The sequence below is a fragment of the Prionailurus bengalensis genome, chromosome C1 (assembly GCF_016509475.1).
Source record: "Prionailurus bengalensis isolate Pbe53 chromosome C1, Fcat_Pben_1.1_paternal_pri, whole genome shotgun sequence".
Lineage (NCBI taxonomy): Eukaryota > Metazoa > Chordata > Mammalia > Carnivora > Felidae > Prionailurus > Prionailurus bengalensis.
This window is the reverse complement of record NC_057345.1, coordinates 22,010,910-22,038,341: the sequence shown is the minus strand read 5'-3', so window position 1 is coordinate 22,038,341 and position 27,432 is coordinate 22,010,910. Positions and strand designations below refer to the sequence as shown.

The window sequence follows — 27,432 nt, the reverse complement described above, 5'->3', positions numbered from 1 at the left end:
TTCACACACAACACCATCCCCCGGCAGAATTTTCCAGATTCCTGGAGGGAAAACCTAGTTCTTTAATCTCTACTTTCAATGGAGTCAGTGCGCCCCCGTCTGGCTTCTCCAGCTCAGAACTTGACCCACTGGACCTCACTCATTCTTTCTTACAACATAGATTTATTCATTCAGCAACAGTGGGCCAGGACTTGTACCTGGCACTAAGGATTCTAAATACTAAATACCCAGTCTCCGTCCTCACAGAGCTCACAGTCTGTAAGAGACAAAGGACCAATAAACTGTAATTACAATAATTACAATGCTTTGAAACAATCGAATCAACCCCCACTCTCCCTTCCCGGGCTAGAACAGGGAGTAACCAAGAGTGGCTTCAGGGAGGAGATGATATCTAAGCTGAGACCTGAAGGAAAGGCAGGAGTTCACCAGGAGAAGAGGTGGAATTAGAGAATTCTGGGGAGGAAGTACAGCTTAGAGGACAGAAGGGGACTGAGCGGGGGGGAGGGGGGGGGCACAAGGCACCCCTAGCAACTCTAGCTAAGCCGCCCCTGCATGAAATGGCCACCTAGCTTAGCAGATGACAGCATGGAAGGATGGCGGCATGCCTCAAGCAAGCAGGTGCCGACCCTGAGTTTTCACTGACACTTGATCTGGGCAGGGGGCAGCCAAGGAGCCCAGCACCCCCACTCTGGCCACACTCACCACCTCCTGACGAGTCTCCTCCCCCCACCCCAGGGAGAAGGGCCAGCTGCTCAGACAAGCCTTTATTGCCTAACCTGAAACCACCGGGCAGCCTCTCCCTCATTCCTGCTGTCCACAACCCCAGCAACCAAAAGGACAAAATGAGCTAGAACACAGAGGAATAAATTATTGCCAGATTTGCATGACTGGGAGACATCACACACCCACCCTCGGTGGGGCAAGGGACTCAGGAGGCATTCAGGGAGCTGGGCTGACTTTACCTAGGTGGGGGGCAAGGGCAGATCTACCAAGTACCATTATTATGATGCCCGGAAGGCAGATGAGGAAACAGACTCCCCAAATGGAAGTAACTTGCTCAAGGTCTCACTCCCATCCCAAACTTCAGTTCTTGACCACCCCCAACCCCCTGCTGGCAGGAGGTAAGGCACAGGAGGGTTCTTGGAATCAAGGCGAAGTGGTAGGGGGTGGGGGAGCCGGTAGTATCCCTCTGGTTTGATCTCAGGGTGGGGGAGGGGGTGAGGGGGTAGAGGAAGCCAGGCCCCAGCTCGGAGGGAGCCAAAGGCAAGAGCGACTGCGGAAGCCAAAAGAGCTCCGCCGGAGAGGCCCGAACTCGATCCCGGGGAGACCAGTTCTCGGAGGCCTGAGGCCAGGAGGAGTCTCCCTGGGGCCGAGGTGGCCTGGCACGTGCCTTGGCTCTGATCTCTGCTGGGGCGTCTCCCCGTTACTCAGCGCCCTGGGTACCGGGCTGGAGCCACCCAAACGGTGGCTGACAGGATGAGGCCGCGGGAAAGGGATGCCCCAGGGGACGTGTCGGGCACAACTCCGCGGGAGAGGGCCACAGTCTGGAATCCCGGGCCCCAGGGAGGGATATGGAGGCGCGCGGTGGGGGGACGGGGGGGGGGGGGGGAGAGGTAGTCAGACACACGCACACAGCCGACACACCATCCACACGGTCCACAGCACACGCGGACACACACACACAAGCCCCGGATACACACATTCAGAGACGCGAACACACACACATACACTCACACACACACGCCCAGAGACCCCCGCGACCACACAGCAGTTAGAAGCACGGAGACACACGCTCACACACGTACACACACACACACACACACACACACACACACCGCGGGCCCGGCCCGCGAGGAGGCCGCACAAAGTTGCGGAGTCGACCCGGGGAGTGTCCCGAGAGACCCCGGTGTCCGCGGCGCCTCCCGCGCGCCACGGGAGGGGGCGCCGTCCCGCGGCCGAGGGCCAGGCCCTGCCCGCGCCGGGACGTCGCAGCCCCGCCCGGCCACAGCGGCCGCCGCGCGCCGCCCCCTCCACGGCCGGCCCGGTGCGGCCGCGGCGGAGCCCCGCAGGAGCGCCCGCCCGCCGGCCCCGGCGCGCCCCGCGGCCCCGGGCGACGGCCTCTAGCGCCCGGCCCTTCAGCGCCACCGGCCGGGGCGCCCCGCGGCCCCGGAGCCGCCTCGGAGCAGCCTGGCCGCCAGCGCCGCGCAGAACTTGCGAAACAACAAACAGCCCGACATGTCGGAGTCGGCGGCCGCGGGGCCCCCTTCCTCCCTCGCGAGCCTCAGGCCCGGCCCGACCCCGGGGCGGAGGGGGCGCAGCCGCGACAACTTGTTCGGGGCCCGCACGCCACACACGCGCGCGCACGCACACACACACACACACACACACATCCTGACACCGCCCCCTCGAGCGGCCCCGGGCCCCGGGCACACACTCGGCCACCGCCCAGGCGCGCACCACACTCGCAACATTCCTGGACACGCAGCCAGCACGCACGGACACACACACACTCACATCCGCTCCAGACCCGCTCCTACACGCGCATTCCCGGCACACTTGGCATTCACTCGGACCCACGCAACCCCCGGTGGCGCACACCACCAACCCCAGACACTCCCACACGTACACATCGCGCACACAGCGCACGGACACACACGTTCCGGACCCGTTCCCACGCCTTCACACACGTACACGGACCTCACAAGCACACACACCACACACGCGTTCCCTGATCCACACGCGGGCAGGATCTACAGAGCACCCCCGGTCACACGCACAACACACACAACACATTCGTGGACATACGAGAGGCAGCACTCTCTGCCAAGGCACACGAAATGCAAACAAATGCAACACATTCGCAGATACAACTCCGGCCACACAACCAAACTCAGACACACACACACACAACCTACTTGGCCGCACAAACACTACACACTGGCAGGCACACAAGACACTCAGCGCACACCCAATGCCTCGATGCAACACAACATTCTCCCGAACACACTCGTAGACGCACAACACACACAGCACCTTCGCGTGCACACATAACTCACGGACACACAACATTCGCAGGCACACAAGACCCTGAGCAGCCGATCGCACATCCAACACTCAGACACACACAACGAGCAGGCTCGGGAACGTTCGGTCACCCAACACTTACACTTTCTTGAGAGCTACGCCACGGGCCCCGGGGGCTCCGCGGGGCAAGCTTGGTCGGACGGACGAGCGCTTACCTGCCGGAGTCTCGGTCTCGGGCGCGCAGAGCTGGAAGGTGAGCGCCAGGACGAGAGCCTGGGCGCGGGCCATGGTGCCCCGCCGCTTGCCCCGGGGCCCGGCACGGGGTTGCCGCCGCCGGAGCCCGAGCCGAGCCCAGCCCGAGGCGAGCCGGAGCCCGAGCGAAGCGGCGCGGCGCGGAGCGGGACTGGCGCCGAGTCCAGAGCGGGAGCCCAAACAAGCGGGGCGCTGACGTCAGGCCCCGCCGCGGGTTCCGCGGTCTCGCGGCGCCCCCTGCTGGCAGCCGCGTGCGCAGCCGGTCAGGTCTCCCGCGGCCCGGACGCACCCCTCCCCCACGCCGGCGCCCCCTTTAGGAGGTCCGGAACGTGGAGGACCACCCCGCCTCTACACCCACAGCACCGACATTCTCAAGCCAGCACGCTCGCTGCCCACACTTTGCTCTGGCACAGCTCTCTCCGGGACAGAAACCTAAAGACACCCTGCTTCTCTGTCCCCTCCGACGCTTGAATCCTCTCCTTACCTACACCCCTCCAAATGCACATTCACGCATACCTCCAAAGACAGGGTGCTCGTCACCGACCAAAAACAGGTGGTTGGGTCTTTGGAAGCGTTGGCTTTTAAAGCTGTTCATAACATTCCTTTATTATCTTTTTAATGTCCATGGGATCTGTAGTGATGTCCCCTCTTTCATTTCTATTAGTAATTTATGTCCTCTCTCTTCTTAGCCTGATTAGAGATTTATTGATTTATTGATCTTTTCAAAGAACCAACTTCTCTTTTGATCTCCTGTTTTCAAGGCAACTGATTTCTGCTCTAATTTTTTTTTTCTTCTGCTTCTTTTGGATTTAATTTGCTTTTTTCTTTTTTTCCTATTTCCTAAGGTGGAAGTTTAGGTGAATGATTTTAGATCTTTCTTCCTTTCTATAGATGCATTCAGTGCTATAAATTTCCCTCTAAGCACTGCATTTGCTGCATCCCATAAATTTTTAGAAGTTGTGTTTTCAACTTCATCAAGTCTAAAATGTGTTGTTGTTGTTGTTTCTCGACATTTCTTCTTTGATCCATGTGTTATTTAATCTCCAAGGTGTTTGGATTTTCCAGCTACCTTTCTGTTATCGATTTCTAGTTTAATTCCACCACACTCTGAGGGCGGACATTGTATGAATCCTAGTCTTTTAAAGTTAAGATGTGTTTCATGGCCCAGAATGTGGTCTATTTTGGTGAATATCCCATGTGAGATTGAGAAGAATGTGTATTCTGCTGTTGTTGGATGGCATAGTCTATGGATGTCCATTATATCCACTTGATTGATGGTGTTGAGCTCAACTATGTCCTCACTGATTTTCTGCCTGCTGGTTCTGTCCATTTCTGATGGAGGGGTGTTGAAATCTCTAATTATGGAAGGGAATTCATCTATTTCTCCTTACAATGCTGGCTTTTAGAAAGTTTTTACTTTTCATGACACGAAGTCCACCTTCTCACTAATTCTCCTTGGTCCCAGTCTACCTCTGGCTACAAACGTTAAGTGTATTTGGGCCTCTACCCAGTACAGGCCCTGTACAATGACCACAAACTAGTTGTCCATTATTATGTAAGACCATGCACCTTCTATATGCCTTACCCACAGAGGGTCACTTAATTCTCCCCACTGTTGTTTATTATTCCCATTATATAGTTGAGGAAATTGAGTTACAGAGAGGTGACTTTTCCAAGGTTGTGCATTATTATGTAGTGGCACCGGGAACTGAATCAAGGCCATCTGGTTTAACTTGAATGGAGGCTGAGATCTGCCTCACATCTGGAGCAAATTAACAAACACCAGGTAGTGATTTGTTTGTTCAACAATTCCTATAAGCCAAGGTGGAAATATAAAACAGACAAAAATTCCTACCCTCATAGAGCTTGCATTCCAGTAGGAAAACAAGAAAAATAAACAGCCAAACAAGCAAGTGCTCTGGTACATGAGACAGTGATAAACTATTACTCCTGGTATGAGACAGAGATATGCCAGAGAAGTGGAGGGAAAAACAGTGGAGGGTGGGGGGTCAGGGGTCTGACATGTAGTTGATGTTCAAAACATACTGACGCTCAAAAAATACTGAATGGATAAACAAATGAATACAGACATGGTCTTTGCCCTCATGAAACTCACACTCTCAGGGAAAAGACCAACAGCAAAAATGCAAATAAATACGTAATTACAATCTGAGATGTGCACTCTAAAGAAAGTGGGAGGAATGTTGTGATAAATAATTAGGGGGGATCCTACTTGAGTTAAGGGGATCCGAGAGGGATTCCCTGGGGAAACAATGTAGTGATATTTGAGCGGGGACCTGAAGTAAGGGAAGAAGCCAGCAAGTCAGTAGGGGAGGAATAGCACAGCCAGAGGGGACAGCCTACAGGAGCTGGTGCGTTTGAGGAACAGCCAGGCCAGGGTGGCTGGAATGGAGTGGGGAGGGAAGGGGAGCGAGATGCAACTAGAGAGGCCAGCAGGATCTGAAGATCATGCAAGAAACTATGGGGCTTTGGATTAAACCCTAAGAGCAGTAAGAAGCTACTGGAGCATTAAATAGAAAAATAAAAGGTCCTGAGCTTGCTTGCTTTTTTTTTTAAGTCTTCCAATGAGCCAAGTGGAGACAGAGGAACCCATAGGCAGATAGATCTAACTAGTGGGCAGTGACCCAGGCCAGAGCCTAGGAGTCCAAAGTCTATCTAGGCCCTACCTGTGCCCTGCCTCCACTGCAGGCTGGCTCCTCAATGAGCTTGGAACAAAGGAGGTTGCCTGGAGGAGGCAGGGCACAGGGCTTGTGCACTCTTAGCCCTCTCTCTTGTGAGCCCTGATGAGCTCCATGCTGAGCTAGGGAAGGGGCCAAGGAGAAAGGTGAGAGAATTAAGCAGAGAGAGAATCACAGGGAGAAAGACAGAAGCAAGAAAAAGGCAATGGAGAAGAAACAGAGAGATCCTGGAGAGGGGAGAGGCAGGAAGGTCCAGCCAGAGCAAGAAACTCAAGGAGAGAAATCCAGTGAATAGAAGAAACCACCAAGGATGATGCTATTTTCAGAGGACTCCTGTGAGGGCCTCATGACAGGAGTTTGCCATTGATTCCATTTTTTTTTTTTTGTATGTGGACACTGAGGTTCAAAAAGTATAAGGCATTTGTCCAAAATCACCAAGCCAGGAAATAGTGGGCCCAGGACTCAAGCCTAGACTTAACCAATTCCACATCCATCTTCTCTTTGTGCAGGAGAAGAACGTAGAGCAGACACTATCGTGGAGGGAGGAGGAGAGCACAAGCAACAGGTGGACAGATAAAAAGAGAACATTCTGCTTCACTTGAAAAAGATCACAGACTTCTAAAACCCACAAGTGGCCTGGAGTGACCTGCCCAAATCTAGGGGAAAAGGAGACAGCACCGCAGACAGGGCCAGGCGGTGAAGAAATTCAATGACTTTCAACTCATGGAATATTTATGACACCTACACTGGGCCAGGCTCCATATTGGGTGCTGGTGTCATGGAGATGCACCAGTCATGACCCCCTGTTGGCCAGAGGGGTAAGTGGACATGTAAATAAACAACCAACTGTGTCCTAAAGGCCATAACACCAGTTCAGAGAAAACACAAAGGTAGCAGAGGTTGACGCAGCCTAGGGAGTTGGAAAACAACATCCAAGAAATGATATCTGACCCTGTAGTTTCCCAGGTCGCCAAGGCCAGGAAGAGCATTTCAGGCAGAAGAAGCAACCTGAATAAAGGCACAAGACATGGGATTGCTAGGAACGGTGGGTATCGGGTGCTCTTGGATCATTGGCTATGCATGGTCTTATAGCAAGAGATAAAAACAGTGTTGGACTCAGAGTGCAAAGGGTATTGAATACAGGGCCATGAAAACTGGACTTGAACCCCTCAATCAGTGGTTCTCCAACTATGCCCCTGGCGAAACCCAAGTGTTCCTCAAGGCAAGCTGAGGGGTTCTGCCACTGAATTAAAACTATAGTCATCTTTTTCCAATTTGCAAGAAGGTAACTTAATTACAATGAATAGAATTTTCTTTGTTTTAAGGTGCTTTTCCTCCATACACTTTTCTAAAGACTTTAGCACATGTCAGTTGTGCGAGAGAATGAGAGAGTTAGTGTAGAATCACAGTTTCATTTTGTTTTGGTTTTTTACAGTTTTTGGTTTAACATATCCATAGTTTGTGGTGTTCTACAAAGAACTGTGACTTCTGGATCTACCTAACTATTGAGGAGTCATAGAAGGACTTTAACCAAGGGAAAGACAAAGTCTGATCTTTCTGTTTAAAAAAAAATCATTCTGGGGTGCCTGGGTGGCTCAGTCGGTTGAGCGTCCAACTTGAGCTCAGGTCATGATCTCGCGGTTGGTGAGTTCGAGCCCTGAGTCGAGCTCTGTGCTGACAGCTCAGAGCCTGGAGCCTGTTTCAGATTCTGTGTCTCCCTCTCTCTCTGCCCCTCCCCCACTCATGCTCTGTCTCTCTCTCTCTCTCTCTCTCTCTCTCTCTCTCTCTCTCTCTCTGTCAAAAATAAATAAACATTAAAAATTTTTTTATTTAAAAAATAAAAATAAATCATTCTGGAGGTGCCTGGCTGACTCAGTCAGTAGAGCATGCAACTCTTGATCTCAGGGTTGTAAGTTCAAGCCCCACATTGGGTGTAGAGATTACTTGAAAATAAAATCATTTAAAAAAATCATTCTGGAGGCCTGAGAAAGAAGGAAAGGGGAGGGAAAGAGAAGGGGGAGGATATCAGTCAGGAAGAAGGCTGTTTACAAAGTTCAAGTTAAAATTGATGTCCTGGACTGAAAGTGGGGGCTATGGGGTTGGAGAGGGGGACTAAATCCAGCCTCCGAGAGGAAAACCTGCTGTGATTCTCCAGACTTTCCAGTCAGGCTGCCCAGGGAAGTCACAGGAGCCAATTTGGTAGAGAAGATAATGTCAACAGCTCACTGTCACCTAGAGAGTCTTCAACAGAAGTAGACCTCTGTGTCTCAATGAAAACAGAAGGTAAGCAAAACTGGGTAATGTGTGTGTGTGTGTGTGTGTGTGTGTGTGTGTGCATGTACGTGCACATGAGCACTCCCATACAACTGTGGGACCAAGTCTTTCCCCCATCATGGGACATCTATTTTCTCTAATAATAAAAACAGATTTAAACATTTTTTAAGTACATAGTTTGAGCCAGATCCTAGTCTGGGTATTTTACCCAGCTAATTTTCACAATAACCTAATAACATTTTTCAAATGTTTTCATGTGCCAAGTATTGTGCTACATGCTTCAAGTGAATAATATCTCACTTGATCTTCACAATAGCCTTGAAACTGATACTATTATTTCCTTCACTTTAAGGATAAGGAAATGAGTACACAGAGAGGCCAAGTGACTTGTCCCAAATCAAATGGCTGGAAAATGGCAAAGCCAAAACTCAAAGCCAGTTTTGCCAGAATCCAACCACCTGCAGCTTTCAACGCAGCACTTTGCTCTCTTCTCTTCCTCGGAGAAAAGGCTTTTGAGCTGGTAAGCTTTGGGTCAATAAAACCTAGAGAAAGGAGCTCTTCCTTATCCTTCAAAGCCCGGGCTCAGTGTTTGTCTAAGCCAGTTTCCTGGCCCACCTACATCAGAATATTCTTTGAAAGCTTGGAGGAATTGTAGATTCCTGGACTTGTCCCCAAAATTCTAATTCAGTAGGCTTGAGATAGGACCTTCGGGTGATTTTTGTGCACATTGAAGATTTTGAGTGGGACAGACTCCAATACTGCCTCTTGCAAGAGCCCTCATCCCCACCCTGGCTCCTTCCAGAGTACCTTTCTCCTTCAGACTCCAACAGTGCCCTCCTTCCTACTATTCCAACTTAGGTTTTAGTTATGTTCACGTCTCACCTCCACTACAAATATGATCTAGTGTCTTTACTGGGCTACATCTTCTTACAAGGCACTTCCATTGTCCCACTAAATCCCTTCTACACTGTGAGCATTTTGAGAGAGGGCCTCCTCCTTGTGATCCCTCCTTTCTATCTGAACACACTTAGCATTTTACAATGTGTTCTGCCGTTCACAACGTCATCCTCTTGTTTCATCCAATCCTCACTACAATCTTGAAGGAGGTATATTGTCCCCCACCGTACCCACGAGAAAAGAGACTGGGAGCTTTTGACACTAGCCCAAGGTGGCCAAGCTAAGAAGGCGGCAGGACTAGAAGTTGAACCTAAATCTTCTAGCTCCGAGCCCAATTCTCTTGCCTCCACACCAACTTACGTCTACCCTACTCAGTGGTAGGAAAGTAAACATTGCTTCGCTATGCTGTTACAAGGTAGCAAAAATAAATCGGATGATGCCTTAAAAGATCTGGCACAGCGAGCACACAATAAACGGTGGGGAGAAGGAAAAACTGAGGTCAGGGAAGGGTAAATGACTTTCCTCAAATCAAATACCAAATCGCAGACTGTGGACACAGCTTCAGGCTGGCATCAGACGCTGCTAGTTGGGAGAACAACTTTGACGGGCCCTGAGTCTCCGCGAATCTCTTCCGTACCTCCACCACGCATCCCACGCAACCCGTGCAGTTTCCCGGAGCGCCACCGCGCGGGCAGCGGAGGAAGGGGTCAGCCTTTTTTTTTTAAATATGAGCAAGGGGCGTGGTCACGCGGCGGGGCGGGGCGGGGCGCAGGCGCGCGGACGCAGGCAGATGACGTAGGCGCGCTGTTCGGCTCAGAGTTGACTGAGGGGCCATGTGGGGTTGCGGCGCGCTGTTGGGGGCGCGAACCAGATCACGGCTTTGGCGTGAGGTGCTCGTCGCTTGGGGCCGCCGCTGGTCTGCCGCCGCCCCCTACTCCGCATCTGCCGAGCCCTCCCGGGTCCGGGCGCTGGTCTATGGGCACCACGGGGACCCAGCCAAGGTCGTCGAGTAAGAGACGGCGCCGAAACGGGGCAAGGGGACAGGGGCTCCTGGAGGGGGTTAAGACGCGCCGTGGAGAGGGGGGACTGAGAAAGGAGGGACCGGGTCTGAGGAAGAAGGCAGAGAATAACGGGACCCAAACCGAAGCCCGGGGCGCGATGGGTAGCTCGGAAAGTCGATGCGTCCAGGTAATTGAAGGCCAGAGAGGCACCATTGATTATGACGGCGATAGTGGCTAACTTTTTTTTTTTGAGGTGCAGTTGACATACAGTATTAGATTAGATTTAGGTGTACAACGTAATGATTCGATATTTGTAGGTATTACGAAACGATTGCCCATTAAATCCAGGTAACATGTCACCTTACATAAAGACAGAATTTTTTTTCCTTGTGATGAGAACTTTCAAGATCTAGTCTCTTAGCACCTGTCAAACATGCAGTATTACTAACCGCGTTGGCAAGCTATACATCACATCCCCATGACTTATTTTATAACAGGAAGTTGGTACCTTTTGACTCCGTTCACCCATTTGGCTCCTACACACCACACATTCACACATGCACGCACACACACACACATCCCTGAGCACCAGTCTGTTCTCCGTTCACCCATTTGGCTCCTACACACCACACACACACACACACACACACACATCCCTGAGCACCAGTCTGTTCTCCATTCACCCATTTGGCTCCTACACACCACACACACACACACACACACACACACACACACACACCCCTGAGCACCAGTCTGTTCTCCGTGTCTATGAGGTTGGTGTTCGTTTGTTTAGATTCCACATGGAAGTGAGATCATACAGTAATGGTCTTCCTCTGTCTTATTTCATTTAGCATAATGCCCCCAGCATCCATGTTGTGTCATGTGGCAAGATTTCATTCTTTTTTATGGCTAAATAGTATTCCATTATTTTGTATATCTGTCACATTATTATATAGCTATTAGCCCACTACTTTATATATATATATATATATATATATATATATATATATACACACATATATATATATGTATATATACATATATATAGGCCATTACATTTTCTTTATCCCTCAATAACTTTTACTGATCGAGTATTATGTGTCAAGCACATAATGGATGTGTCCACATGGATGCTCTCATTTAGTCATCACTTTTGGGGTAGGTACTTGATTTAGTTCCATTTGCCAGTGAGAAAACTGAGGTGTAAGAGAGGTAAAAATCACTTGCCCAAGGTCACACAGCCAGTAAGTGGCAGAGCTGAAATTTAAACCCATGTCTTACTGACTGATTTACCTGAGTTCCTAGGCTCTTATTTTTTTTTGGAGAGTATTTTTTGGATGCTTTTATGTCCATTCTAATCTTCCAATTCCCAAAAGGTAGGTGAGAGACATCATGTTCAGTTTACAGAAGGCAGGGGACTTGTCCAAACTGAAATAGCTAATAAGGATTGAAACAGGGACAGGAACCCACAGCTTCTGACTCCTATCTCGTGTGATTTCCTCCCTGTTGCACTATGCATATGCCTTTAGCCAGTTAAAAAGAGCTCCTGTTTTGGAGCCTTACAGACCCTAAGGTTAAATATAGACTCCACCTCTTTATTAGCTGTTTGATCTTAGACGAATCACCCAGCCCCTGCGAGCCCTCGCTCCTTTTATGATTATGTTCTCCTAAAATTTTGTTGCCTCTTAATCCATGATTTTTGCATGTGGGTGATAAAAACAGCATGTGACTTGTCAACCACTGTAAATATGCCCATAAGTGACTATACCATCCAAAAGGGCTGGTGGGGTCACTGTAGGGGAGCTAAGAGAAAAGCACTGGTCTGGGAATCAGACCTGGAGTCCAATCCTTACCCCATCCTGTGTGTTTGGGCAGGTTACTGAAGTTCTGTGAGCCTCAGTTTCATCCTCTTGAAAACTGGAGACAATACAGGTAGAGCTACGTAGCTGAGGTCAAGCTAATGCTGCCCACCAAAAAGCGCCCGCACACTTTCCTAAGGCCCCTTGTTTACAGCTCTCTGAGTCCCAGCACATGGTTTGATTGTTTTCCAAAGAGTAGACAAACACGGAATTATTATTATTATGGCTAAAATACAAGCTAGAGTGCTCACTTCAGCACGTATGCTACCAACAGAACGACACAGAGAAGATTAGCATGGTTCCTGCTCAAGGGTGACATATGCAAATTCATGAAGCATTCCAAATTTTTACTCAAAAAAAAAAAAAATCCAAGCCAGATGTTTTGACAACTGGAGGAGATAAGCCTCAGTTAAATTCAAGGTCATGCACTCAGCCTAGCCACATCCACCATTAGAATATTGAGGAGACACCTCAGTCAGTAAACCTCAACTTGTATGTTGATCACAAGTAATGATCACCGTGTCAGGAAGACTTGTCCCTGGGGACTGTGCTGTAATGAGTTGGTAAAGCTCTGATGAACATTAGTTTTCCAGGAATGCATCCCAAATGGGAGTGATGTGCCTCTCGCACAGGCTTGTAATTTCTGTTGTCTGGTACACGAGCTGCCACAAAACAAGTGCTCCAAAAACGTTAGTTAATTATGAATCTAATTTCTGTAAGAAATGTAATTTTTTGTTGTTGTATTTCAGTGTTTATTTCTAAGAGAAAGTACACGCAAGAGAGAGCAAGGGAGGGGCCAGAGTATCTGAAGCAGGCTCTATGCTGACAGCAGAGAGCCTGACGTGGGGCTCAAACCCACAAACCGTGAGATCATGAGTGGAGCTGAAGTCAGACGCTTAACCAACTGAGCCACCCAGGCACCCCAAGAAGTCTATTTTTGTAGAGTTCTGTGGTGATGAGGATGGGACCCTTTGGAAAGGCCTGGGAAAGTTAGGCAGCTGGGTGCAGTTGCCTCCTGATTGAGTCCCTCCTCTTAGAGAGCCAGCGAACTGGAACAGACTGGTCTGGTGGCAGCTGCCACTTAGGGAAGAAAGAGCTCTCTTGTCTCCTTGTGTGGAACCCTAATAACTTCCCAGAAGTTCAAAACGAGATAGTTTGATGAAGCGTTACTCGGCCTTGGCTTCACACCTCGCTCCCCTGTGGCACTTTGAGTCCATATTCCCAGGAGCCTACCCTGAGGTATTTAGTGGGTCTAGGACGGCACTGAACATCTGTGTTTTTTAAAGCTCCCCAAGTGATCCTGGTACCCCGGCCAGGGTTGAGAACCATTGCCCTTGTGGATACAGACTCTCGGGCAGTAATTCTCCATCTGCCCCAGAAAAGTGGCTTTCCCTTCTGACCCAGATTCGGGCAACTTGACTTGTTCGTGTATGGACTGAGGCCAGAGACTGGGATTCTCTTCTTTGTAGTCCTGTCTTTGGAGGTTTAAGGTAACCACCCTGTCACAGAAAGAATCAGGTGTCCTTTAAATATTCCGCTGACTGGGTGTGTGGGTCAGGTTACACCAGGCAGGGTCATGGAACCACCCAGAGTCCAGGCAGAGTGTTCCCCAAACTGGTGTAGTTTGTGATGCTTGGTATGCTTGCACCGTGAGCCAGAGCTCTGGGAGCAACAGGGAGGGAATGGAGAACAGGCTTCTTGGGTCGGAGGGGTTGCAGAATTCCTCAGAATGAGACCTGCAGGGATCTCTGAATCTAAATGCCCTTTTCATTCCTGTTGGCCCCCAGACATTCCATCTGGTCTCTCTACTAAACCTTGTTCCTCTGTCTCCTAGAGGTTTTTTTCCTCTCCCCCAGAATGGCCTCCCCTAAATAAGCACTTGGGCCTTTTTTCATTGGGAGGATCAAATGATGTAAAGTAAGACCGCAGGAGAAAATGACAAACTTGGGAGAATTACAGACTCTAGAAATTTCAGAGGTCCCCCATGGCCATTGCCCCTTGTGCAGAGTTCTGGATTCTCCATCGATAGTTCCCGGAACCTCCAATGTCCTCTTTCCTTTTGGTCCTGAAAGTCCCCTTTCAGAGCTTTGCCGTTCTCTGGGTCTTATGTTAAAAACATCTTTCATTTACTGTGTACCTACTATGTGGCAGGTATTGGGCTAAGTTCTCCACATATATTGTGGAAATAAAAAGTCACAGAAATCCAGTTTGGTCATTATTATCCCCATTTTACAGATAAGGGAACTGAGCTCAAGAAGCATAAAAGTCACATGCCCAAGATCACACAACTAGGATGTCCCTTCTTTAATAAGAGTCCTTGATATAGGACCTGAAAAAACAATGACAGTCATCTCCAACGTTTTTTTGAGAATGAGATATAAAACTGGGGAAAAGATAGGTCAGAAGAGAAGATGAAGTTACTCGGCTGACCCCAAGTCTCCACCCTTCATAGGAAGGGCAGCCCCAACCTAGGGAAGATGGTAGGAACGTTATTCTCTGTCTGCCCTCCTTTTGAAGATCCTGAAGCGTTCATAAAAATAGCATCCTGGTTGGCGCAGCTTTCTCCCCTGCCTGTTGCTAGCACAAAATCAAATGTAGCTGTGAAACCTGGACAAACCCATTCAGTGTTAGCCATATGGGATTTGGGGAAGCAGGTGGTGACGACCCAGTCTGTATGGGTGGTGAGTTCTCATGGTAGGACACTGTTTACCCTCGGATTTCTTTTTACAATTGATGTCAGTGTGTGCAACCAAATGTCTATGCAGGTGACTTGGTTTTTAAACCAGAATTACACTACTTTGAAAAAAGATTCGCACTTTGGTTTGGCATTCTATTGAGAACTGGGATTTTATTTGTCTGTCTCCTGGAGACTTTTACTGCGGTCATGAATGAAGGAGGAGGGAATCGAACTCATTGATGTAGTAAGTTAGGCAGGAGTTATTCTCTGAGGGCCTGCTACCTGTGCGGCAGGACTGGGGATGCAAAGACGAATAATCTGTGGTCTTTGCCCTTAAGGAAGTCACGCTCTAGTCCAGGAGATGGGTGACCATAGGCCAGTGCAGCAATGCTATATCAGGTTATGTGTAGACTGCTGTGGACACCCAGAAGAGAGGTACCTGGCCCCCTCAGAATAGTCAGAGAATGCTTTCTCTAAGGACACGGAGTCTAGGTTGAATGCCCCCAGAAGATCGGGTGGGCAGTATATGAGGAAAAGTGTAGAAATGTTCCAAACAGAGAACCCTGCATGTGTAAAAGCCCAGAGGGAAGAGAAAACCTGTTATGTCTGACTGACGAATATTTATGGAGCGCCTGCCGTGCACTCAGTATGTGGTCCTCGAGGGAGGTGTCTCCTGCCCCAGGCTCAGAGGGGACTAGCTTGAGATCACGGGACTCAAACGCAAGCTGGATGCCACATCCTAAAGCGCTTGTACGTTGCCTTCCTTCTGGACTTCACCCTAGGCTGGAGTTGAGGGCCAAAACCCTGAGGGTGGAACGTGGCGGGCAGAGCTCTGAGGTACTGCACAGCAGGTAGGAGATCCCCCTGTGTCCAAAGTGTGGGAGGAAAGCTACCCACCCCCCCCCAGCGCAACCCCAAGTTATTACGGTTGTCTGGCCCTCCCAGTGGCTGCTGCAGCTCTCTGGGGTGGTTCCAGGCCTCTCCCACTCTGGATGGGGTGGGAAGGATCAGCATTTTAGAGAAGGGAAAGCAAAGATGCCATGAGGTTTATCTGTGGCTCAGGATGTGTTGTTGGGGACCCACCCACAAGGGCACTGGCCTGGGTTCTAGTCCCCACTCCGCCACTCATGGTTAGGGTGAGGAAATCATTCCAGTCTCCTTTTTTTTTTTTTTTTCAGTTATTCTTTGATAAAATAAAGGGGTTGACCAAGGGCAGCCATGGTAAAGACGGGCATGCATGCGGTCTCTTCCTCCCCCCACACCTTCTATGCCAGTGACAAACCTTCACAGCTCCGTTTTCCGTATACCTCGGAACGTATACACCTCTTTACCCTGTTCTCCCCAAACAACACTTTTTTCTTCTAAGACAAGGGGAGGCCTTAACATCCTTCTCGATATAATACTGTAGCCTCGGAAATGGTTATGAGACCAAATCCTCTTTGTCCAGCTCGGACAACTCTGTGAAACCGGTGGACGCTGGACTGCCTGCTCCCCAGTGGTTGTTCTAGCAGACTCCAGGGAGCAGTGCTGTGGCTGGAAATCGGGGGTCCTAGGTACAAAATTTCACCAAGGCCCTGTTTACTCTTGATTGGTATCGTAATCAGCAGCCCTCCAGGCAGGGGCTGCATGGTCATTGTTGTTCCTGTCAGAGAGACCAAAGCAGCTGCAGACAGGGACCCGGTCCCCTGCTGTGGCCCAGTCTTATTCTCTGGATCGATAAGGTTAGGCCCCCGCAAGCTAAGCAACAGACTCTAGCTCCCTTCAAGCAAGTTTCCTGATGTCAGCAGCTGTAGAACATTCTAGGGCTTACCAGCTTACTGGTAATCTTAGTTGAGAGAAAGTAGGGGACTGAGAAAGTAGTGAGAGGGTTTCTTTGCCAGCTCTGGGTAGAAACTTCCAGAAGCTCCCCCCCCCCCCCAAGTCTCTAATGCCTTTCTATTCAAAATGACTGTCCTGAAGTGCAAGTGGTCCTGAATGGTGGGAGGGCAAGATGACTTTGAGGCAGGAAAGCCAGAAGAGGCACAGGGAGCAAGCGGGCGTGCCTAGCACACCGACGAAGTGTGCAAGCTAGGCTCAGGAAAAGGAGCTTTCACTGAGAGCCCAGGACTCCTTTATAGAACCCACCAACGGAGGCCGCCAACCACCCCTGCTGCAGGGCGAGCCAAAGAACTTCATTCTTCCACAATCCCCAGTGTGTCTTATTAATTATTAATCAAATCTCTGAGCAATGTACCCAGCACAGCATTTCAGCAGATCACATGGGGATTGCAGACAGACTGGAGAGAGCCACATAAGATGTGGGTAACCTTTACCCAGTGCCACATTCTTAGCTCTCTGCAGTGAGCACATGAGAAAGTCTCTGGCCCGTGACAGTCTCTCCCTGCCTGTTCTTCCTGCTCAAAATGATATTGACCAGTTTGAGGTGACTGAGTGGAAGATGTGCAAATGGTTGCTAATTACATGCGGAAGGCAGGAAAGATATCTTCGCCGAGCTGGCCAGTGCCTGCCTTACACAGCAAATATAAGTGAGCCGGTCCCCAGAGTACTGGCCTCTTTTTCCCCCATCTCAAAAGGCTCTTTCTTCTGCCTGCTTTTGTCTCCCTTGTAGTTCATATGGCATCACAGGTGTACAGCCGGGGCCTCAAAGGAGCCATTGTGACCTTATCCAGTCTGGGATCTGTCCAGTGAAGACAGTGGCATCCCTCCGAGTTGCATGGCGCCATGACACTCACGGGGGAAGGCCGTGAACACTCCTGGGGAAGTGACTTGAGATCTAGCCAGCCTGTGTTTGGGTGCCTCCTTTGCACTCTACAACACAGCCACTGGTTCCTCTGGCGAGTTAAAAAAAAAAAAAGAAAGAAAGAAAGAAAGAAAGAAAAAGAAAACAAGGAAGAAATTGCTATCATGACACCAGAGGTCCAACTCCTGGAATCCAGACTTGGCCCCCGTTTTCCTTCCTGTCTCGGCAGAATGGTATCCTTGACGACGACGCTAGGACTGTGTGCAGGGACAGCAGTGTCTGTGGTGCTAATGGCATTCCATGGGGCAGGCAGGGGCCGGTCTCCCTGGTGAGATGCAGCTGACCCACACACCTCCTGCCGGGCTGGCAGCGCAGCCCCTCCCTCAGCCACCTGTGTTCGCAGCTTCAACTCTGCAGCCCCTAGACCCTCATCCCTGCCCCGCTCTCCTTCCTTCCCGCTTCTGTGACTTTCAGCCAGCACAGAGCGGCGAGGCTACCCAGAAGACAGAGAAGTGGGAGCGGGTTGTAGCCCCGTGCGGCACTTCTCAAACTGCTGTCTGGGGGCAGGCAGTTACTCGGTGTGCTGTGAAAACAGTGTCCCCAGCTGAGTTACCTCTGGAGGCTCTGGATGACACAAAGTCCCCTGGGTTTTTTCCCTGGGTGACTTCTCCCAGCCTTTGTGACGCTGGGGCACCGTCTGAGTCCTATAAAGGGCGTTTACTGGGCAGCATTTCTCAGACGTATCCTACACCCCGGGAGTGCCTAATACTGTCTCTCAGGATGGAAATTCCACACAGTGTAAAGGATGCTGGCTTAGTGTTCAGCGGTCTGAGCTTCGGAGTCAACCTTTAGGGCAATTTTTGCCACTTAATCAGAGTTTTACCTTAGACAAGTTCCTTCCTCTGAGCTTCAGTTTCCTGTTCGTGAATTGGGGAGATAACACCCTCCTGATAGGTGTTTCGAGGACTAACCAGCCTCACGTGTATAAAATGCTGAGCACAATGCCCGGAGCTTAGGAAACTGTCAGCATTAGTTTCTCTTCATTGTTCAGCCAGATCGCCCAGAGCAAGATGATCTGCCTGCCTCGACTCCCACTACATCCAGCTGACTCACAGCTCTGTACGTCTAGCCTGGAGTGCCCTCTCCCCATACCACGCGGCTTCAAGCTCCAAATATAACACCTCCCTCCCCACTCCAAACCACTCTCCCTTCCTCTCTGTGTCAATATCCAGTTGTCCACGCCAGAAGCCCAGGAGCCATCAGAGATTTCCCACCCCGTGTGGAGGGAGTGACATCAATACCACTTCTTATTTGAGAGATCCCAGGTTATCAAATCCTCTCCATTCCCCTGGCTCCTGTCCAGATTGCACCTACTGCCTGGCCAACTATCAAGTCAGATTCTTTGCCATTCCTTTCTTTTGCAAGAAAGGAAAGTAAAGTGTGGTAAGGAAAGTAAGTGAGTAAACTCTCACTTATCCTTCAAACCCCAACTAAGTACCATTTCTTCCAAAGCCCAGTGGCTAACCCTGCATTTCCTCCCTCCGGGCGCAGTCTGGGATTAGGACTGCAAGCCTGCCTCTGGGGTGCCTGCCTCTGGGGGTGCCTCTCGCAGTGACTGCACGTGTGAGAGTCCCCGTGCCATCAAGCTCCCAGGCAGTAGAATTTTTTTTTTTTTATCCTTAAGCCTCTTGGCTCAGTACCTGACACTGAGTAGGACTGTCAGTAAAATATTTGCTGAGTTAAATTTACTTGAGTTTTCCAAAAAGTCGCCGTCTTTCAGTGATTCAGTGATTCTCTTCAGAGGGATAGCCAACTAATTGTTTCAGAGGCTTCCTTGGATATTCCTGCCACTGCTAACAGCTGCCATCTCTTCAGCATCTACTGTGTATCAGGTACTCTGGCAAATTATTTACATTAACTCATTTACTCCTATGAGCTAGTTTCTAAGTGTTCTCCCCATTTCACAGATGAGTATTTTGAGGTTATCTAGCTGGTAAATGACCAAGGCAGGATTCAAACCCAGGACTGCCTGTTCACTTCAAACCCATGCTCCTCCCTTCATCTGTGAACTGAGATCCACCTGTATTCCCATCTCGACCATGGCCATCTAGATTTTTAAAGCACGATTTACTGCAAACCTCACCTGCACTTTCCTGTGAGGAAGAGAGCCATGGGTTTTTGCTTAGACCAAACTCTCTGAGGGACAATCTCCATTCTCATTTGTACCCATCCTTCAGGGTTATTTTCCTAAATAGCCCAGAACCAGGAAGAGCAAGTATAAGCCTCAGTAGCTAAATCCCTGTGCCTTGAGCCTCTCCCCTGATTCCCCAAAAATGGCTGACACCTTTATGTCACATTTTCTCAATAGGGAGGAAAGTCGCGTAATTTCATTAGGAAGCATTCTTGAGCACTGCTTTGGTCCCAGGCACTGTGCTAAACACGGAGGTAAGACTAAGAATTCTCTGCTGTCTGGGAGCTCACAGCCAAGTGGGGAGACAACAGACATGCACATTCCGGCTGTAAAACTAAGGGATAGGTAAAAAGAGTCCTGAACCAAGTCCAAAAGACCTGGATCCAGATCCAAATTGGAATCTACAACGACAAAGTCAGAACGTTCTGTCAGCTGACAGTTCTGTTTTGATTTCTGTTGTTTTACAACTCATTTGGAGGGAAGACCTCATCTTGTGTGAAGTTTTTACATTTATTTTATATATTCATATATATGTGTTTATTCATCCCGCTTAGAGTGAATATTCATACATTTTGCTGCAGAAACAGTGTTTCTGATCACATAGTGCTGCCTCAACCCCCACAGGGGGTGTAGATAATAACATGGTTCTGAACTCTGGCATACATACATCTCCCCCACGGAGTTTGGGGAAAGGAATGTGAATGTAGGCCTGTTGTGATCAATTGAAAAGAAATATATGGAAAGACTTGATAAACTAAAAAGCAATAAACTCATGTAAGATGGTCTTAAAATGGTTGGGGCGCCTGGGTGGCGCAGTCGGTTGAGCGTCCGACTTCAGCCAGGTCACGATCTCCCGGTCCATGAGTTCGAGCCCCGCGTCGGGCTCTGGGCTGATGGCTCAGAGCCTGGAGCCTGTTTCCGATTCTGTGTCTCCCTCTCTCTCTGCCCCTCCCTCGTTCATGCTCTATCTCTCTCTGTCCCAAAAATAAATAAGAAAAAAAAAATTTAAAAAAAAAAAAATGGTGTCACCCCTTCTGTGTAATGAAAACACTGAGGATGGAGCAAGTGATTTTTTTTCAGGACCAAGAAGAGGGTCAAAAGAAGTCTTAAAGGGTGAATTGAACTTCTTGCTCTGTGGAGAAGCAGTGGAAAAGAAATTCTGGGCTGAGGGAAGAGCATGTAAAAAAATGGGCAGAAAAAAATGTCTTTAAGTAGCTTGAGTACATGGACTTTGTTGGCTTACAGAAAAACTCTGGTTTCTGCGAAACGTACGAGAGAAGCAGTACAGATAATATAGAGAGGCAGCCAATCTGCAATCCATTTGCTCTGGCCGGGATTTTTCTCAGAATGCAGGCTTACGCATCTGTTCTCTGTGTGTTCGTAGAGAAGCATCACTGTCCGGCTGATGGTCCCTGTTCTGCCTGCTGCTAACCCCTCCCCGTCTCCCCAGGCAGGTCCAGCAAGGACCAGGCCTTTACGCCATGCTGCCCTCTGCTTGGTCTGCTTAGCCCCTTACCATCTGGCTTCTCTAGCATCAGACCACCAGGTTCAAATCAGATCAGCCACTTACTTACTACTTTTGGTGGCCTTGAATAAGTTATTTACTTCTTTTGTGCCTTTGTTCCTCAGCCATAAAATCAGAATAATGGTAGAAAGCTGGCATTGAAAGCACTTAGCCTAGTGTCTCTCTCACTGATAAGCACTCAAACAGTACTTATTATGATGATGATTATTATAAGGACTCCCCCCTCCTCCAGCTGTGTATAAATACATACATTCCTTAATAAGCACCTAAACAAAAAGAGCCCTTTCTTTTTTCTCCCTGCCTTGGTCCTAACTCCTTCCTAGTTAACTATTTTCTATAGAGTGTCTCTAATCCAGTTTTTTGCAGCTGTTTCTTAGTCATGGTAAGGCACGGTCTGTCTTACTTTGGTCATGGTCCGGGACAGGGATTCCCAGATTGAGCCCCTTAGGTCGCTAGGGGTCCTTGTAGGCAATCAGGGGCGTTCCCAGGCTATTTTCAGGATTCTAATAATAGAGCACAGTAATTTGGAGTGCCAACTTGGGAAGTAGGGGAGCCCTGCCACTGACCGGTTATCTCCCCCTGTGTAAGTTTCATAATCTCCAGGAGCCTGCATTTCCTACTTGACCAAATGGGAATATTCATACTTTCCTCACAAGGGAATTGAATCTTAGATCAGATCATGTATTTAAATCCCTTAGCACAGGACCTGATATATTACAAATACCACATAAATACCTGCCACCATTATTGCTACTATTAATACAAGGCATTTCTTGAAAATCACACTTTTACCTCCAATGGAGCCTCAGGTATAATTAAAAGGTCAGATTTCTGCCAGAAGTGGATAGGGGTATATCAGCCTAGTTCAGTAACACTGTTGCCTAATGCTACGAACCTCTGTGTGGCAGTTATATGTGCCTTCGGTAACTAAAAATGAGAATTATTACAAGTACATTGGGTAGGGGATAGGGTGCCTGGGTGGCTCAGTCGATGAAGCGTCTGACTTGAGTTTGGCTCAGGTCATGATCTCAGGTCTCATAAGATCGAGGCCCATCAGGCTCCACACGCTGACAGCACGGAATCTGCTTGGGATTCTCTCCCTCTCTCTCAAAATAAACCACCAAAAAAGTACATCTGGGTAAAGGAAAACATTGCGAACATGAAGTCTTGGTGTGGAGAAATAAAGGAGTCCCTGGTAATTAAAAAGTCACCAAGACCCACTGGTCTTGTACACTGATCAGTGCTTTCTGGGTGGAAGGTCTCCTATTTTTTTTTTCTTTTTTTAACTTGCAAGAGCATGCGCAGGGGAGGGGTGGGGCAGGGGCGGGGGAAGGTGGGGAGAGAATCTTAAGCAGGCTCCTCGCTCAGCCCCAGAAGGTCTCCTTTTATAAAAAATAAAAATAAGGGGCACCTGGGTGGCTCAGCCGGTTGAGCGTCTAACTTCAGTCATGATCTCACCGTTTGTGAGTTTGAGCCCCGCATCGGGCAATGAGCCTGGAGCCTGCAGCCTGCTTCAGATTCTGTGTCTCCCTCTCTCTCCTGCCCTCCCCTGCTCACGCTGTCCCTCTCAAAAATAAATAAACATTTTTAAAAAACATTTAAAATAAATAAAAATAATACATGGACATTGCCACCAGCCCTTTAGCAGGTTTAACCCATTAACCAAAGCTCTAATGCATAAAGACATTAGTCCCATGGTGCCTAGGGCCCACCGTGAACAGAGTGTTACCACCTAGAAATCCCACCTGTAATGGGAGAGGCTCTTGGCAGTGCTATGGCTCAGCTCTCCTTTCAGCATCCTTTCTGACCAGGATTCGGGCCCAAAGGGACATCACTCCAGGGGGTGGATCACAGTCACCCAGGGAGTTCTTCCTGAACTACAAAGGGCATCTCTCTGTTTCACCTGCTCTCAACTAACAGAAATGTGTGAAAGAGAAAGAAAGAAAGAAAGCAAGCAAGAAAGCAGAGAATAAGCTAGCCCACTGTTTCTCAGTTATGGCTGTCTATAAGACCCACTTGGGGCATCCCTTATCTTGAGATTCTGGTTCAGTAGGTCAGAGCTGGGGCCTGAGAATCTACATTATGCGTAAGCACACCAGGTGATTCTGATAAGCAAGTTTGGGAAAACACAAGGCTAATCCAGGCCAGCAGAAGGTCTCACTGCTTTCTGTCCCAGCGGGCAGTGGGATTGAGAGGGCGCTAGAGATTTTCCATTTGCAGTTAGTGAGAGAGTTAACCTGTAGCCTGTGCTAATTCCTTACAGCACCTTTCTCTCTTCTAACAACCTTAATTCCTGGCCACACAATGGCAGCTCAAAAATCTGGCCACCCTGACCTACTTTGGGGAGATGATTTGAGCAAAAGACGCCCTGTCTATCCTGGGTGACATTAACATCTCTCTCTTTGGCTTTGTGCTTAGACTGAAGGACCTGGAGCTAGCTGCTGTGGGCGGATCAGACGTCCATGTGAGGATGCTGGCGGCCCCTATCAATCCATCTGACATAAATATGATCCAAGGTAACCTTGGTTTCTGTGGCTTATGTTAATTGGCTTTTTTGCTTAGCCCGCCACCTCCTCGATTCCATTCTTCCTCAGGTGCGGGTGTGAAATTCCTGTGATTAGCAGCAGCTGTTCTCCAGATGAGCCATCTGCAGACTGCAAGCCCTCTCTGGCCTCCCCTCTCTGGAATGTGAGGCTTTTCGAGAGTTAGGAAGATTGCAGTGGGGAGTAAACCAACCACTGTGAGGTGCCTGCGATACCCTGGGCTCATTTCATACATTAGCTAATCCCCATAATAACCACGAATGCTGAAAAGTATTTCCCCTTTACAGATGAAAAGGCTGAGGCTCAGAGAGGCTGGTTAGTTACACAGCAGGCCAAAGGCAGACCCCAGATCAGGCTCAGATCCAACTCTAAAGTTCATGCTCTTTCACTGCCCGAGCTTCACCAGGTGACCCTCTGCTCTTCTCCCTTAGGAAATTACGGCCTCCTTCCCAAGCTGCCTGCTGTTGGAGGGAATGAAGGTGTTGGACAGGTGGTGGCAGTGGGCAGCAGTGTGACTGGGGTGAAGCCAGGAGACTGGGTGATTCCAGCAAATGCCGGTTTGGGTAAGTTTCTCCAGGTGTCTGCAGCCTTTCGTTGTTCCGGATTGTATTTCACCCACGCTGGAAATGTTTGCACATTGGCTCAGTGTAACTGAGCAATGCGGGATTTATTATTGAGTCCGTGTACCCACTGCCAGTAGGGATGGGAGCTGGACAAGGAGAGCAGAAAGTCTGTTTCATCTGCTCTGGGGGTGATGACCTGTTCTCTCATCTCCTTGGGCCCGTATTGATCAGAGCGGTGATTCTCTGAATCCCTGCATCCCTAAATCCCTGCTAGATGGTACAATGGGAAATCCAAATAAGACAGCCCCTGCCCTGCAGGAGGTTAAATTTTAATTGAAGAAATCTCCAAACTAGTAACTTCAATAAAGAGTGTGTTACATGTTACAAGTTTACAGGAAGCCGAGGACACTTCTGGCTCCTCTGTGTGCCCGCGAATGTGTGTGTGTGTGTGAAAGAGAGAGAGAGAGAGAGAGAGAGAGTCTTAAGGAAGGATTGGGGCTTCACAGAGGAGGCTTCTCTGGAATGGACATTTGACGGGTGAATTATGTGAGGTGGAAATGAGCCAGAAATCATTGCATTTGGAGGGAGCAAAATGAGCAGACCCAAAGGTCGGTTTGGAAAATAGTGAGACATTCAATGTAGCCTTGGCAGAGGATTTGCACACAGAAGTCTGCTTAAGTGATAAAGAAGGTCACACAGGTAGTGGGGCCACATGGGGGAAGCCCTGCAAAAGCCAAGCTAAGAAGTTGGGGTTTTCTTTGATATATGGTGAGTCGTTGATGAGTTTTGTTCTTTAACACTTCACACTTTTTGAGGCACAGACATTATATACAGGATCGAGACAGCAATCACGAGAGGGAAGCAGGGAAGACACTAACCACCCCATTGGACATATAAGGAACTGAAGCTAAGGGGGCACCTGGGTGGCTCAGCCAGTTAAGCAGCCGACTTTGCCTCAGGTCATGATCTCATGGTCCGTGAGTTCGAGCCCTGCGTCGGGCGCTGTGCTGACAGCTCGGAGCCTGGAGCCTGCTTCGGATTCTGTGTCTCCCTCTCTCTGCCCCTCCCCCACTCTCACGCGCACGTGCTCTTTCTCTCTCTCAAAAATAAATGAACATTAAAAAAAGAAGAAGAAGAACTGAAACTTGGGAAGAAGCCCTTGTCCAAAGAGCAAACTGAAAGAGAACCCACCAAACTCTTATTCCCACTCAGTTTCTGCTAAACTACAGTGTTAGGACCCTTTGGGTTATAACTTACAGTCAACGCAAACTTGCTCTGCAAAAAAAAGAAGTTAATTGATTTCTGGAACTGGGACGGGCAAGAGATGGAAAGCTGGATCCAGGAACCCCAGTGATGCCAGAGCTCATTGTGTTTTCTTGCTAGTTCTCAGATAGGATCTCCCCACCTAGTGATATAGTAGCATTAACAAATATTTGTTGTCTACTCCCTTTGCACCAGGCCCTGTTATAAGCACTTTACATGTATGGACTCAGTTATTCCCACAACAGAAGGTAGATATGAGATAAATATTAAATATTAAGCAACTTGCCCAAGATCGCCTAGTCAGTAAGTGGTGCAGCTGAGATTCAAACCGACCTTTCATAGATGGCCACCAGCATCTTGAGGTTTGCATCAAACTGGGAACAAATGAACATGGCCTCCACAATCTGTCCAGTGCAACCACATCCCTCCACCAGCAGGGCTCTGACCGACACTGCCTGGGTCTTTGCCCATCCATGAACCCCTTCATACTCAGTAGTTTCACACTATCTAAACTGCAAGTTTTTTCACAGCATAACTGACTGGCCGCAGGCAATTTTGCTGTAGGAGACAAAATTGTGAAAAATAAAAGAGGGACATTCACTAAAAAGGACATCATCAAACACAAAATGAGTAATGAAAAGACTACTGCAAAATACAAACTATTTCAGTACATTCAAAATGTATAGTGTAGATTCATGGCAATACACACAAATAACTGATTTTATTCTGTGGGTCCACAAAATGTACCTAAGCACTTGTCTTCAGAGTCTTTTGTTCCTAGTATCACACGGTTTTTTGGTGCTTGTTGACTCGTCTCCTCAATCAGTATGGCACTTTTGTTGTTGCTGTTGTTGCTAAAATGTCTTCCTTGATCAGATTCCAAATACTAGGATGCACATTTGTAACTGGGTTTTGTATCGGGTTGTGAAAGCCTTTCACACTGTTGTCTGGTTTTGGCATATTGTCACATTTCCACTGATAGACGTTCCAAAGTTCTCTGGGAAATGTGGGTTCAAAACTCTATGCTACTTTTTAGACTGTTACAAGGGCTAAAGTTGATATAATGTGAAATAGGAGGACTGTGTCAATGGAGAAATGAAACCAAACTGTCAACCAGCAGATGAAACCAACAAACTGTCAACCAGTTTTTGTTTTGTTTTGTTTTGTTTTGTTTTGTTTTGTTTTGTTTTACAGCAACATTGCCTTACGTAATTAGTTATATGGCAAAAATACTTGTGGTAAAGATACTTATGGCCTAGAACCACACCAGGAGCATGGGGTTGGGTCATTCCAGTTGCCTCAATGGAGCGTCTTGCCCACCTCTGTGGTTTAAAGGGTGGGGCCTTGTGGTTGACAGCCTCAGAGGTGAGGAGGGAGCATTTCTAGAAAGAAAAAGGTACCAGGCAGGAAAAAAACAGTAACAGAAGTCTATTAGAAGCTCTTTTCTTTGAGATCAGATTTGCTGCCAAGAATGGCCCCACTCTCTCCTGCAGCCCCACCTGGCCGTGAAAGAGCCACGCCATCTGAGCAAACTGAGAGCTGCAGGATTCACTATCGATGCCGTCGGACTGGTGCTTTGAGGCCGCCCCCGTCAGACACAGCCTCTGCCCTCAAAGTGTTCTTGGCTGGGGGTGGGGAACTCGAGAATGGAAAAACAACACGTAATAGCTAACAGTCTAGTTAGCGCTATAACGAGAGGATGGACACGAAGGCGAGAGCCCCCCATCTCGGGGAGCATTCGGAGCGACTTCCCAAAGAAGTGGTGCTTGAACTCCGTCTGGAAGACTGAGTAGAAGCGTAGCCAGTGGGCTAGGTGAGGAAGCGCTGACAAGCAGTGCAGCACGTGCAAAGGTACGGCGGCAGGAGAAGGCTCGGCACTGTCGGAGCTGCTATAGCCTGGTGCGGCTGTGTCCCTGCGGGACGT

The 27,432-nt window shown here is 48.9% G+C and overlaps 2 protein-coding genes and 1 non-coding gene across 10 annotated transcripts in view; 2 read left to right on the top strand and 1 right to left on the bottom strand.

Moving 5' to 3' along the window:
* PTPRU (protein tyrosine phosphatase receptor type U) overlaps positions 1-3,440 on the bottom strand; it is a 79,466-nt gene extending 76,026 nt beyond the window's left edge. For 2 of the 6 annotated variants that reach the window (XM_043574308.1, XM_043574309.1), the window contains exon 1: positions 3,240-3,409. In XM_043574308.1, coding sequence (XP_043430243.1) covers positions 3,240-3,312 — 73 coding nt within the window. In that variant the 5' untranslated portion in view covers positions 3,313-3,409. Of the gene's footprint in view, positions 1-3,239 lie in introns of all 6 variants that reach the window. The other 4 variants (XM_043574307.1, XM_043574306.1, XM_043574304.1 and 1 more) reach the window with 4 other exon arrangements.
* A 6,490-nt stretch (positions 3,441-9,930) lies between these two features.
* The window catches only part of MECR (mitochondrial trans-2-enoyl-CoA reductase), a 37,007-nt gene continuing 19,505 nt past the window's right edge, over positions 9,931-27,432 (top strand). The window contains exons 1-3 of one of the 3 annotated variants that reach the window (XM_043574301.1): positions 9,931-10,155; positions 23,558-23,655; positions 24,114-24,245. In XM_043574301.1, coding sequence (XP_043430236.1) covers positions 9,980-10,155; positions 23,558-23,655; positions 24,114-24,245 — 406 coding nt within the window. In that variant the 5' untranslated portion in view covers positions 9,931-9,979. Of the gene's footprint in view, positions 10,156-18,873; positions 19,316-23,557; positions 23,656-24,113; positions 24,246-27,432 lie in introns of those variants that run through there. The other 2 variants (XM_043574302.1, XM_043574303.1) reach the window with 2 other exon arrangements.
* Positions 12,250-12,355, top strand: LOC122482262. Its single transcript, XR_006297065.1, has one exon. It is a non-coding gene; the product is annotated as a U6 spliceosomal RNA (small nuclear RNA).